This window comes from Hippocampus comes, unplaced genomic scaffold, assembly GCF_001891065.2.
Source record: "Hippocampus comes isolate QL1 unplaced genomic scaffold, H_comes_QL1_v1.1 scaffold31, whole genome shotgun sequence".
In the NCBI taxonomy this organism is placed as follows: domain Eukaryota; kingdom Metazoa; phylum Chordata; class Actinopteri; order Syngnathiformes; family Syngnathidae; genus Hippocampus; species Hippocampus comes.
In genome coordinates, this window is record NW_017806069.1 from 516017 (window position 1) to 527252 (window position 11236).

The 11236-nt window shown below is 50.9% G+C and overlaps 3 protein-coding genes across 4 annotated transcripts in view; 1 reads left to right on the forward strand and 2 right to left on the reverse strand.

Annotated features, from left to right (window-relative positions):
- Positions 1-85: 85 nt before the first annotated feature.
- LOC109530206 (uncharacterized) lies at positions 86-1554 on the reverse strand. The gene is made up of 5 exons (XM_019893794.1): positions 1283-1554; positions 1114-1207; positions 876-1035; positions 588-740; positions 86-322 (listed from the first exon to the last, which is right to left on the reverse strand). The coding sequence occupies exons 1-5, from the start codon at positions 1405-1407 to the stop codon at positions 147-149; spliced, it is 708 nt and encodes a 235-aa protein (XP_019749353.1). The 5' UTR covers positions 1408-1554; the 3' UTR covers positions 86-146.
- A 225-nt stretch (positions 1555-1779) lies between these two features.
- Positions 1780-6156, forward strand: wdr24 (WD repeat domain 24). Its single transcript, XM_019893786.1, has 11 exons — positions 1780-2148; positions 2494-2585; positions 2739-3223; positions 3302-3479; positions 3592-4264; positions 4349-4458; positions 4540-4661; positions 4750-4854; positions 4958-5295; positions 5365-5549; positions 5645-6156. Exons 3-11 carry the CDS (start codon positions 2743-2745, stop codon positions 5811-5813), a joined length of 2361 nt encoding a protein of 786 aa, XP_019749345.1. The 5' UTR covers positions 1780-2148; positions 2494-2585; positions 2739-2742; the 3' UTR covers positions 5814-6156.
- Positions 6157-7112: 956 nt separating this feature from the next.
- Positions 7113-11236, reverse strand: part of anks3 (ankyrin repeat and sterile alpha motif domain containing 3) — a 5250-nt gene continuing 1126 nt past the window's right edge. Inside the window, exons 3-16 of one of the 2 annotated variants that reach the window (XM_019893787.1) lie at positions 10823-11021; positions 10616-10737; positions 10438-10519; positions 9716-9833; positions 9462-9605; positions 9262-9387; positions 9077-9186; positions 8865-9008; positions 8628-8752; positions 8369-8510; positions 7999-8224; positions 7843-7914; positions 7675-7766; positions 7113-7472 (exon numbers count right to left, since the gene is read on the reverse strand). In XM_019893787.1, the coding sequence (XP_019749346.1) occupies positions 7684-7766; positions 7843-7914; positions 7999-8224; positions 8369-8510; positions 8628-8752; positions 8865-9008; positions 9077-9186; positions 9262-9387; positions 9462-9605; positions 9716-9833; positions 10438-10519; positions 10616-10737; positions 10823-11021 (1693 nt within the window). In that variant the 3' untranslated portion in view covers positions 7113-7472; positions 7675-7683. The remainder of the gene's footprint in view (positions 7473-7674; positions 7767-7842; positions 7915-7998; positions 8225-8368; positions 8511-8627; positions 8753-8864; positions 9009-9076; positions 9187-9261; positions 9388-9461; positions 9606-9715; positions 9834-10437; positions 10520-10615; positions 10738-10822; positions 11022-11236) is intronic. The other variant, XM_019893788.1, reaches the window with a different exon arrangement.

Consider the following 11236-nt stretch of genomic DNA (forward strand, 5'->3'; position numbering starts at 1 on the left):
ACTGTGACGACATTGAAGATCTTTTTGTCCATCATTGTTCTATTTCAAGGGGGGAAAGAAAAAAAAACCAAAAAAAAAGAATGACGACAATTCTCCACAAAAGCCTTTATTATTACTCAAGTACAAAAAATGTTCAGTGATTTCTTTCATCTTGTTTTAAGTTTCTTAGTTGCTCTGTGATCAGAATCCACGCTTTCTTCCGCCACACTGCCGCCCTTCACGTCGAGATCCTGAAGAAGTGGGAGCCGCTGTTGTTTAGCGACCGTGAGTGCCCATAAACAGCGCTCCAGCCTTTGGGGTGTCCAATCGGGCTGGGGGTCCGCTGAAGAAAAAAGGAGCCGCAAACAAGGTCAGACAAAAAAGAATGTACGTGAAAAAAGCAAAGGGAGAGTGGATGTAAAAATGTCAACGCATCATTCTTCGAATGAAAGGTTAAAAAAAGGGGGAGAGGGAATTATGAACAGTTCGAAAGAGCACAAACCCTTCTAGCTCCTGCTCAAAAGCAAATGTCAGGAAAAGCCTACTAGAACACATGCTGAAATGGATTTGGGGTTAATCAGAGACTTTTTATGAGTCAAATGGTGAACCTTTGTTCAGTCTGTGGGTCACGTCCACCATCTTGTCCAGGTAGAGCGTGTAGTGTTTGGCTGTATACTGGATGGGTTTGAGCCCTGGCACGCTCTCCAAGGCTTCGTCCGACATGAACGCCACCTGATCGGGAGCCCCCGCAGCCAACACGGCTACAAAAACAAAAACAAACAAAAAAGGACATCGAACTCGTGGTCTTGAGGTGAAAAAAAAAAGTTGGTCAAAGCCTGTTCAAATTTAGCGAAGCTTTGATTTGTTGGTGACGGGTACGATGCGGCGTTGCAGACCTGACGCAGTGGCCGGGCCGATTCCTTTGAGCGAGCTGAGCTCCGCGATGGCCGCCGCCACGTCGGGCAGGAGGCTGAAGGCCTTTCGGGAACATTTGTCCACTGCATCCTCACTGTTGGAAGACACCAGCTGCTGCAGACGGGGCCTGAACTTCCCCCTCTGCCGAAAAGGAGGCGGCTGAAGCACTGTGTGCGTATATATTCTCTTGCAGGCGTGTGTGTGTGTTTAGCAATTTACAGTGAGCTTCCACTCCATCAGCTTGACCACCTCTGCCAGTGTGACATGTTTCTCGGATCGACTTGAGATGACGGCGGGCAGCTCCTCTTGGTACCTGAGTGCACAAACCCTCGCATCGGTTACACACACACAGACACACACACATATAGTAGAAGTGTTCACTTCTTACCACTTGTCAAGGTGGAGAAGCTTGCCAGGTTTTTTGCTCGTGCTCTTGGCCTCCACCACGTCCCAATATTTACCTTCAACTCTCCTCCACGTGGCCGGATGCTCGCACTCAAAAAGCCCACTCATTGCTGTGGTGTCCGGAAGTAAAATAACAAGGCCAGAGTTTAGACAAATACTGTATTTACTGAACAGGCGAAAAACGGCACAACACTAGTTCGTAAGATTTGTTCTGGTTGCCATTACAGAACTGCTCCTCCTTCCGTCCCCATCTCAACGGCATTTAATGACAACACCGCCACCTAATGTAACAGTCAAGAAACATATGAATGGCTGCACAGCGGCTCGTAACATCGCCTGGTGTCACTACATATCGTCACAGTTGAATGTATTTCTCGAGAGTGGTTTTGCACACGAATATTGGGGAGACATCCCAACAACATTTTATGATGGGACAAAAACAGCAGTCTCGTCCGGACTTACCAGCAGGAGAGTCTTCCCACCGAACACACAAACTTAGTGAAAATATTTGGATAATGTTTCCGCATGACTCGGACCGAACTCTCGCGAGAGTTTCGTTCTGTTATTATTTCCGGCAATGTGTGCAAATGATCGCTGAGCGTGTTTGCTGAGGTTTCAGCATGGTGTTTTTTTTTCTTTTTGTCCCTCGTTCTTTGCTCTCATGCACCTCGGATATTTGAACAATTTTACAGTTGCGTTATTTTTTGCAGTGTTCGTGAGACCGAGTCAGGTCGCATGCGTTTGCTCGGTTTAGCTAGCCAGCATTAGCATTCCATTCCAGTCATCTTTATGGAAATGCAAAGCCTTGAGCTATTTCCAGACACTGGACCTCAACCCCCAAACATGAAGGTAAGTGTGGGTCAGTGCACAAAAAAAAAAAAAAAAAGTGGCCAAAAGCTATTGGGTTATGTTATGCTGAGACAAATGTGCAGCGCGGAAGATTACTAGTAGCAGTAACCATTGGAGACATTTTAACGGAGATACTAATTATAACAATGCACCGAATAGTCCCAAATAAACAACACAGACCATCAGGGGGTTGTCAACCTCTTAAGGTGCAAATGAAATGAAAGCAGCCCAGTGGAAGGCAATCAGCGTATTAATCGTGCTCAACGTTGCCAAGATCGGGTGTCCGTGCATAGGTTGCAAGTTTTTTCCATACGCAACATTGTTTTGCTTTGTGTGTTGTGATAGAGCCTCCAGCAAGTTGCCTCTCATGGGAGAGCATGAAGTGGATTCTGAGCTGCTGCAAAAGTTGAAGGGGTCAGAGGTTCTTCGCCAAGTTGGTATGCGTACCATTATGGACTGTTTCAATAGAGATATTGAGGCACATATTTTTGCACCACTTCATATGGCTGGGTGCTAGGGCTGTAAAAAAAAAAAACAAAAAAAACAATCTTGGATTTCTTTGACGAAAGATTGACTTGTGGTTTGGCTAGGAACATGGAGAAGATGTCCCGGGTCACCACGGCCCTGAGCAGCAGCGCCATCAGCGGTCGAACCATGTTCTGCCACTTGGACGCCCCCGCCAACGCCATCAGCGTGTGCCGCGACGCCACGCAGGTGGTGGTGGCCGGCCGCAACATCTTCAAGATCTACGCGCTGGAGGAGGAGCAGTTTGTGGAGAAGCTGAACCTGCGCGTGGGCCGCAAGCCGTCGCTCAACCTCAGCTGCGCCGACGTCATGTGGCACCAGATGGAGGAGAACCTGCTGGCCACCGCCGCCACCAACGGCGCCGTGGTGACGTGGAACCTGGGCAAGCCGTCTCGCAACAAGCAGGACCAGCTGTTTACCGAGCACAAGCGGACGGTCAACAAGGTGTGCTTCCACCCCACCGAGGTCTACATGCTGCTGAGCGGCTCCCAGGACGGCTTCATGAAGTGCTTCGACCTGCGCAAGAAGGAGTCGGTTAGTACGTTCTCAGGTAAGTAGCGATCAAGCTAACGTGGACCCCGGTCACTGCCGGGTTAGACAAAAGGCAAGGTAACTTTTTGTCTTGAAGGTCAGTCGGAGAGTGTGCGGGACGTCCAGTTCAGCATGAAGGATTATTTCACCTTCGCCGCTTCTTTTGAGAACGGCAACGTGCAGCTGTGGGACATCCGACGGCCCGACCGCTACGAGCGAATGTTCACCGCCCACACGGGCCCCGTCTTCTGCTGCGACTGGCATCCCGACGACAGGTGCTTCCGTTTGTTTTTTTTTCAACGCACGGCAAGAAAAATGTAAAGGGGAAAAAAAAGTCACCATTGGAAATACCAGCGCGATGTCAGTTTTGATGGGCTTCCCTTTCAGGGGCTGGTTGGCCACGGGGGGCAGGGACAAAATGGTGAAGGTGTGGGACATGACCACAAACCGGGCCAAAGAGATCTACTGCGTGCAAACCATCGCCTCGGTGGCGCGAGTCAAGTGGCGTCCGGAGCGCAAGTTCCACCTGGCCACCTGCTCCATGATGGTGGATCACAACATTTACGTGTGGGACGTGCGTCGGCCGTTCATCCCCTTCGCCACCTTCGAGGAGCACAAGGACGTGACCACGGGCATCGTGTGGCGCCACCAGCACGAGCCTCACTTCCTGCTCTCGGGCTCCAAGGACAGCACGCTTTACCAGCACATGTTCAAGGACGCCACGCGGCCCGTGGACAAGGCCAACCCCGAGGGCCTTTGCTTCGGCCTGTTCGGCGACCTGGCCTTCGCCGCCAAGGAGAGTCTGATCAGCGGCGACGCTAACAGGAAGCCTTACCCCGGCGGCGACCGCCGCTACCCCATCTTCTTCTTCAAGAAGCCCGACCCCACCGAACAGTTTGCGCACGTGTCCAGCGCCCTCAGCGTCTTTGAGACCGACTTGGACAGCAATCGCATGGACTGGTTCGTTCGGACGGCGCAACTCTACCTCCTCGGCGGCAAGCCGTTCGCCGAGCTGTGCGATCACAACGCCGAGGTGGCCCGCGAGCTCAAAAGGCCTCAGGTGCGGCGACGCCGTCCGCGTTCCCGACGGAGGGCTGAAAGATATTCCGATCGTCGGAGCTGATTTTTTTACACACGTTCGCAGGTATCCACAACCTGGACCATGCTGAGAATCATGTTCTCCGACCCGGCAAACATCGCCACGTCCGGTCCCAACCACCTCAGTAAACTCGGCACCTTACCGCTCATGAACAGGTACCTCTCCGTTCAAAATAATTCTGCTCATATTAACTCATCGAGGCAACAAACCCCCCACCCCCCCGCTGGTGTGTTCAGCTTCAATCTGAAGGAGATCGGATCCGGCATCGGGAATGAGAGCAGGCTGGAGCGCAACAAAGGCGACATCAGACAGGACAATGTCCACTTGGAACCTGAAAACATCAGCAATAATAATGAAGGTGAGGATATTGACCTGCATTTCAAAATAGCAGATTTTTTATTTTTTTGTTGCAAAAGCCCCATCAATTGTGCGGAATTTGCCTTCAGAAAACGAGGAGACGGAGGGCAGCGAGGGCCAAGCCGAGTACATGTTTGGTGACGCCGAGCTGGATGACGACGATCTTTATTCAATGGAACACGACAATCAAACAGGTCCGTTGAACTTTTCGCCTTCCTCCTCAAGTTGAGAAGCTTGAAAAATGGGGACGCCCGAGCCGAGTCCTTGTACGATCCCCTCAACTCGGTCTGTCCGCAGAGGAGCAGGAGTGCACGCTCCCCCAGGAAGCCTTCCAGCTGCGCCACGACATCCTGGACAACCCGTCGGCCCCCGAGCACCTTCAGCAGGACAAGGCCGACTCGCCGCACGTCAGCGGCAACGAGGCCGAAGTCACGTGCCTGACGCCCATCGAGTCCTTCTCGCTCATCTCCATCTCGCAGCCGCTCTTCACGCCCGACCTGCCCGCCAGCTTCTTCTGCCCCATCGTGCGCGAGATGCTCAGCTACTACGCCGAGAAGGGCGACGTGCAGATGGCCGTGTCCGCGCTCATCGTCTTGGGGGAGCGCATCCGCAAAGAGATCGATGACCTGACGCAGGTACTGGAACGCCTTACGGCGGCAGCAAGATGGCGGGCGAACAGCTTTGAATCCGCTTTGGCGTTTTAGGAGCACTGGTACACGTCCTACATCGACCTGCTGCAGCGCTTCGAGTTGTGGAACGTGTCCAACGAGGTGATCAAGCTGAGCACGTGCGGCGCCATCACCTGCCTGAATCAGACCTCCACCACGCTGCACATCAACTGCAGCAACTGCAAGCGGCCCATGAACAGCAGGGGCTGGATTTGCGACAGGTGTGACCGCCGGGAACACCTGATCATCCGTCGCCGCACGCACACACACGCCGGGTGCCTTTTCTGAAAGGAGCGTGTTGATCTGTGTCGCGTAGGTGCCACCAGTGTGCCAGCGTGTGCGCGGTGTGCCACCACGTGGTCAAGGGTCTCTTCGTGTGGTGTCAGGGCTGCAGTCACGGCGGCCACCTGGAGCACATCATCAACTGGCTCAAGAGCAGCCCGCACTGCCCGGCGGGATGCGGACATTTGTGTGAGTACACCTGAGCTCGCCGCGGACGGGGCCGGCGAACACGCGCGCGCAAACGAATAACGACCTCACCCTTCCTCGACTCGAGGCTTTGCTCACTTGGCGGCGCTGGCTGCCTTTCACCTTAAGACTGAAGCAACAATCAAAACGGAATCACACTTGTACTTGAATGTGCGGATTTGTAAAGAAAACACATGTGATTGAAGAAGAGTTTTTTCCAGACAACTGTACATTTGACATCCAGGTTTTTTTTTTTTTTCAAAGTCCCTTTGTGTGTGAGCAGAGCACAATCAACACACGATGCCGTCGGAAATTGCGTCTTTCTATGCAACTAAGCAATACACATTGAATGGAAAACTGGAATTTGTCGTCTTTTGATTGGATTCCGAGATTTTTTTAAATGAGATTTTTAGAATAAGGCTGTAACATTTATTAAAAAAATATATATATATAAAATATACTGCATTTTTTTGGTTATATATAAACAGATATTTGCATTTTATGAAAATGTATTTATTTAAATTATTAGCCAATTATTTAGTCAAATTAATTGTGACATGTCTTATTCTATTCATGCATTTTAGGTCACCTTATTCCAATTTGCTCATTTTTAAAACTTTGTTGATCATGAATCTATTTGATCAAATAAAAACGATAAAATGCTTCTCTATTTTTTATTGTCAGTAAGAAATGCATGAAAGAAAATTACAATTCATAAAATTAACCCATATTTTTTTACATGTGAATTTGATTTTGAATATTTTATTCATAATTAACCAAATAACCCCCACACCCCGCAGAGCACAATCAACACACGATGCCGTCGGAAATTGCGTCTTTCTATGCAACTAAGCAATACACATTGAATGGAAAACTGGAATTTGTCGTCTTTTGATTGGATTCCGAGATTTTTTTAAATGAGATTTTTAGAATAAGGCTGTAACATTTATTAAAAATATATATATATATAAAATATACTGCATTTTTTTGGTTATATATAAACAGATATTTGCATTTTATGAAAATGTATTTATTTAAATTATTAGCCAATTATTTAGTCAAATTAATTGTGACATGTCTTATTCTATTCATGCATTTTAGGTCACCTTATTCCAATTTGCTCATTTTTAAAACTTTGTTGATCATGAATCTATTTGATCAAATAAAAACGATAAAATGCTTCTCTATTTTTTATTGTCAGTAAGAAATGCATGAAAGAAAATTACAATTCATAAAATTAACCCATATTTTTTTACATGTGAATTTGATTTTGAATATTTTATTCATAATTAACCAAATAACCCCCACACCCCTCAAAAAAAAGCAAGAGAGCGAAAATGGCAAAATGAACGCACTAGCTCAATGAAGTAAATCCTCGGTAGGCGGGAATAGAGACCAGAGTTGGGCCATGCGTGGCCGTCCCTTGCCCACCGCCCATCAAGAAACTATTTCGCAGCATTTGTGCATGCGGCCCGCAGTCGAGAAACACGCCGACCAACACGGGCGCGTGAGGGTCACGCGTATGCCCCATCTCGCCTGCTTGTCTTGGAGCCCCTCGGGCATCGGACCGCGTCTGGCGAGCTCCGATCCATTCGGGTGGGCTCCGCGTCTGGCCTGGTCTCCGTTGACATCGTTCGGGGTGGTCATCTCACCCGCCGTCGTGACTGCAGAAGCCGCTGCGACAAAGACCAGATGCAGGCTGGGTCGCAACGATTCGCCGACTCGCTCCGATCGTTGAAGACGAGGATGGTGACGGTTTCCAAAAGTGGAATACCTGCCCCTTTTGTGCACGTCGTTTGCGTATAATAACGACGGCGAGCGCTGCGTTTTCGAGACTTTCCCATACTCGCGTGGGAGGCTCTTTGTGCCTTTACTGACCTGGAAAGTTTAAGGCCTTTCCCAGCTGTCCGCCACTTTTTCCGGAGCGCTCAGTCGCCTCAGACTCTGAAGCACGGTTTGTAAAGTATCGGCTGTCGGAATGAAACAAGCGGCATCAGAGGACTCGAAGCTGACGCGTCGGCGTCGCTCGTTTGCCGAGCGTCTCACCCAGTTCCTCTTCGTACGCGTCGAGTTTCTTCACAAGCTCGGCTGCGCCGGCGTTCGTCGCAAACCCGGCGGCTACAAGATAAAAAGCTCATCAGTCTCATCATGATGTCTCGTATTCATGTTTCCGTTTGATTGTCGACTGTTCAATGTCGCAACCTGGCTCACTTTTGGTGCCGTTCAACAAGGCGAGCAGTTCCGAGCGACACGCTCGGGCCTGGGCCAAGGTGGCGCTCATGTCCTGGGTCAGCCGGTGGTTCTCCGCCAGCTGGCCGTGCACCCTCCTCCACGCCATCTTGTCCTCCATCAGGCATCCCTCCATCACGGCGCGCAGCTCCTTCTCTTGCGACACCTGACTCTGCAGGGCCTCCACTTCCTCGCAGCGCTGACGCGGACCACAAGCAAGGACGAGGTGAGTGGACCAAGTGGAAAAGATTCTTGAGCGCTCGTGCCGTATTTTTTGTCCCCTCCCCCCCCTTTCAATGTCACGCGCGCCTCGTCGGGAAGCAGCGCGTCGTGCGTTCGTTACTTTGTGCAGCTGAATGGCCATCTCCTGCATCTCGGCCTCCAGCTGGTCGGCGTAAGACTGCTCCAGTGCGTCGCTGGGCGGTCGGGCGCTGCTGTGCCATCTGGCGATAGCCGAGGTCATCTTGCGCTTTGGCCCAAACAACCTGGAAAGGCCCAAAAGGCTTTCGTCATCAAAAACTCGGTTTTCAAGTCGAACCTTTGAAAACCAAAACATTTGCGTAGAAGAAATCGGTTCTTGTTCAAAATGAGCAGGCTCTTACGTGATGCCAATTTCCTTCAGGTCGTTCTCGGTCAGGGTGAGAAAAATGCGTAGATCGATGTCTTGCTCCTCAAGTAAAGGCAGGTACTTTGAGAAGCCCAGTTGTTCCAAGAACTCTGCCAAATCCTACAGGGATTGAAGTCAACCAAATCCCCCAAAATGTCTTGACTTTTTTTTTTTTTTTTTTTAATCTTACGCAGCGACTGTGAAGCAGAAAAAAAATACAAGGCAAACGTGCCTTTGGACCGTTGTAGGACGCGGCGACATCCGCGCCCGGAGCTCCGCCGTGAAGTGCGTCGTTGCCGGCGTGGCGACTTTTTCCTTTGGCGTGATGCGTCTTAGTTACCCGGCGCGAGCTACTCTTTTGGCCCTGGTCCGAGTCCTGGCGGCGCGAGTGAGAGACGGGGACGTGACGTCGGTCGCCGATGGCTTCTTTTTGCGTTGGCTCACCTCGTTGCTCTCCACGGAGCCTTCCCAGCCCATCAGGTGAGGCAAACCTTCGCTGCTGCTGCCGCTGCTTCGCATGGTGGGCATGTCGTGGTCAAAGAACGGACTTTCGTCTGCACACACGGTGGCTTTCTTTTTTTTTTCCCGCAGTACTCGGATGACGACAAGATTACAGATAGTTTGTTGACCTCGGCTGCTGTTGCTCTGCCCGTCCAGCTCGTTGATGGGCGAGGTCACGTCACGGTAGCGGATGCCGTCGCTCCGCTCGTCGATACCGCCGAAGGTCGCGTAGCCGGCCGCCGCGGCGCGAGGCTCTGGCGTTGGAAAACACAATGGCGGGCAGCGCGCAGGGGGCAGAAAGGGTCATTGTCAGAAGAGCGGCATTTACCGCTTGGCGCGCCGACTCGGAACTTGGCGATGGCCTGGGGCCCGTCGTGGATGCTGGCGCCTTTCGCTCGGCCGCCGCGGCCGGCCCGCGGCCTGGGCGGGGCGCCGTCCGAATCCTCGGAGGAGCTGAGGTCTTGGAAAAGTCCTGCCGAGCGCCGGCGGGCAAACGTCAACTTGCGAGCTTCGTTGCGTTCCGTGACCGGCTTGAAACCGGCATCGGTGGCATCTCAGATCGGGTGGAACACGCCGACGTACCCGCTTTGTTCCTCGGACAGCGCGAGTCGATGAGGCTGGCTATTTTGGTGTAGCCGTACAACATGGCCAGGGCTCGGGCCGTCTCGCCTTTGGCGTTGCGCTCGTCTGCTTTCACCTTCTGTCCTCGCCGTCAACAAACATAAGAACAATTCATCGGGATTTAATCGCCATCGCCCCGTCGTAGAATGCAATCGTCGCACGCCTCGGCTTCATTTTCATTTCCAAACATGGAAGAGCAAAATATTGACGTAGAAATACTTGACTGTCATAGAGATTAATTTATTGCTCACGTTTGTTAAAATATAAACGGGAAGAGGACCTTGAAAAAGACGATTGCAAATTCAATTACAATTGCAAGATTGAAGGGGGGTGAAAAAAAAAATCTCAACTTGATTATTTTTCCAAATCGTTGAGCCCCACATACAAGTCAGGGGTCCGCAAACTGTCGCTTGAGGATACACAACTTTTTTTTTTAAATGTGCAGACCTGTGTGCGCCGATAAAACAAGCTTTCTAAACACATGACAGTACTTTTTAATGTTAACTTTTTTTTTTTTGTGTAGACGTTGCTGTGCTCATCCTCTGCTTCTCAATACTTGGAACAGAACATTTTTTTTCTTGCTCATAATGTATCTACATTTCAGCTGTGAATCCAAAGAAAAAAAGCGGACAACGAGAATCCCAGCGGGACGAGCGCGCAGTTCGACTACACGAGGTCCTCACGTGATCCAGCAGGTACTGAACGATGATTTCGTGTCCAGAAGCGGCAGCCTCCATTAGGGGAGTAAATCCGGACCCGGGCTCCCTGAGGGAGAGGAAAGCGGTGGCGTGAACCAACAACCGCGTCATCGCGGTTAGTCATTTCACAAAACATCCCACAATATATATTTTTTTTTTGTACCTCACGTTGGCATCGGCATTGTTATCCAGCAAAAACTTCACCATCTGCTGGTGTCCTGCGCTGGTACAATGGAACAAAGCCGTCCAGCCCCGACGGTCTTTCACCTCCAACTCAGCGCCTTGCTTTTGGAACCGAAAGGAACACGTTTTGATTTGCAGCTAAAAACAAACACATTCAAGGCATTTTTCAACTGAATTGTCATCGTACGTGGAGCAGAAAGTAGGCGATGCTTTCATTCCCGCAGCTGGCGGCCAGCATCAGGGGGGTCTGTCCTTTGGCGGTGGTGGCGTTGACGTTCACGCCGACCTCCAGCAGAAGGTTGGCGATGTTGTCGTGGCCAATGTACGAAGCGTACATCAGGGGCGTCCATCCTCCCGCGTTCTTCCCGTTCAGGTCCACCTCACGCCTGGGGAAACACAACCGATGCTTGTATTTGGTTGAATCGGCGTTAGGATCACGAGGGGGTGCTGCGGGGGTCCTTGGAAAATATCCCCCCTGCTATAAGCATCCACAAAGTTTGAGATGCCCTAGGCCAGGGGTCCCCAACCGCCGGTCCGCGGACCGGTACCGGTCCGCAGGGCATTTGGTACCGGGCCGCACAGAAAGAACTTGCCTTAATTC

What these genes read in the sequence shown, in the direction of transcription:
- wdr24 (XM_019893786.1), top strand. Translation starts at nt 2,743, where the DNA reads ATGGAGAAGATGTCCCGGGTCACCACGGCCCTGAGCAGCAGCGCCATC. An exon ending in GCGAGCTCAAAAGGCCTCAG is followed by an intron (nt 4,265 to 4,348) that starts GTGCGGCGACGC and finishes ACACGTTCGCAG; the next exon opens with GTATCCACAACCTGGACCAT. An exon ending in CATCAGCAATAATAATGAAG is followed by an intron (nt 4,662 to 4,749) that starts GTGAGGATATTG and finishes ATTTGCCTTCAG; the next exon opens with AAAACGAGGAGACGGAGGGC.
- LOC109530206 (XM_019893794.1), bottom strand. Translation starts at nt 1,407, where the DNA reads ATGAGTGGGCTTTTTGAGTGCGAGCATCCGGCCACGTGGAGGAGAGTT. An exon ending in CTTCTCCACCTTGACAAGTG is followed by an intron (nt 1,208 to 1,282) that starts GTAAGAAGTGAA and finishes TTGTGCACTCAG; the next exon opens with GTACCAAGAGGAGCTGCCCG. An exon ending in TGATGGAGTGGAAGCTCACT is followed by an intron (nt 1,036 to 1,113) that starts GTAAATTGCTAA and finishes CCTTTTCGGCAG; the next exon opens with AGGGGGAAGTTCAGGCCCCG.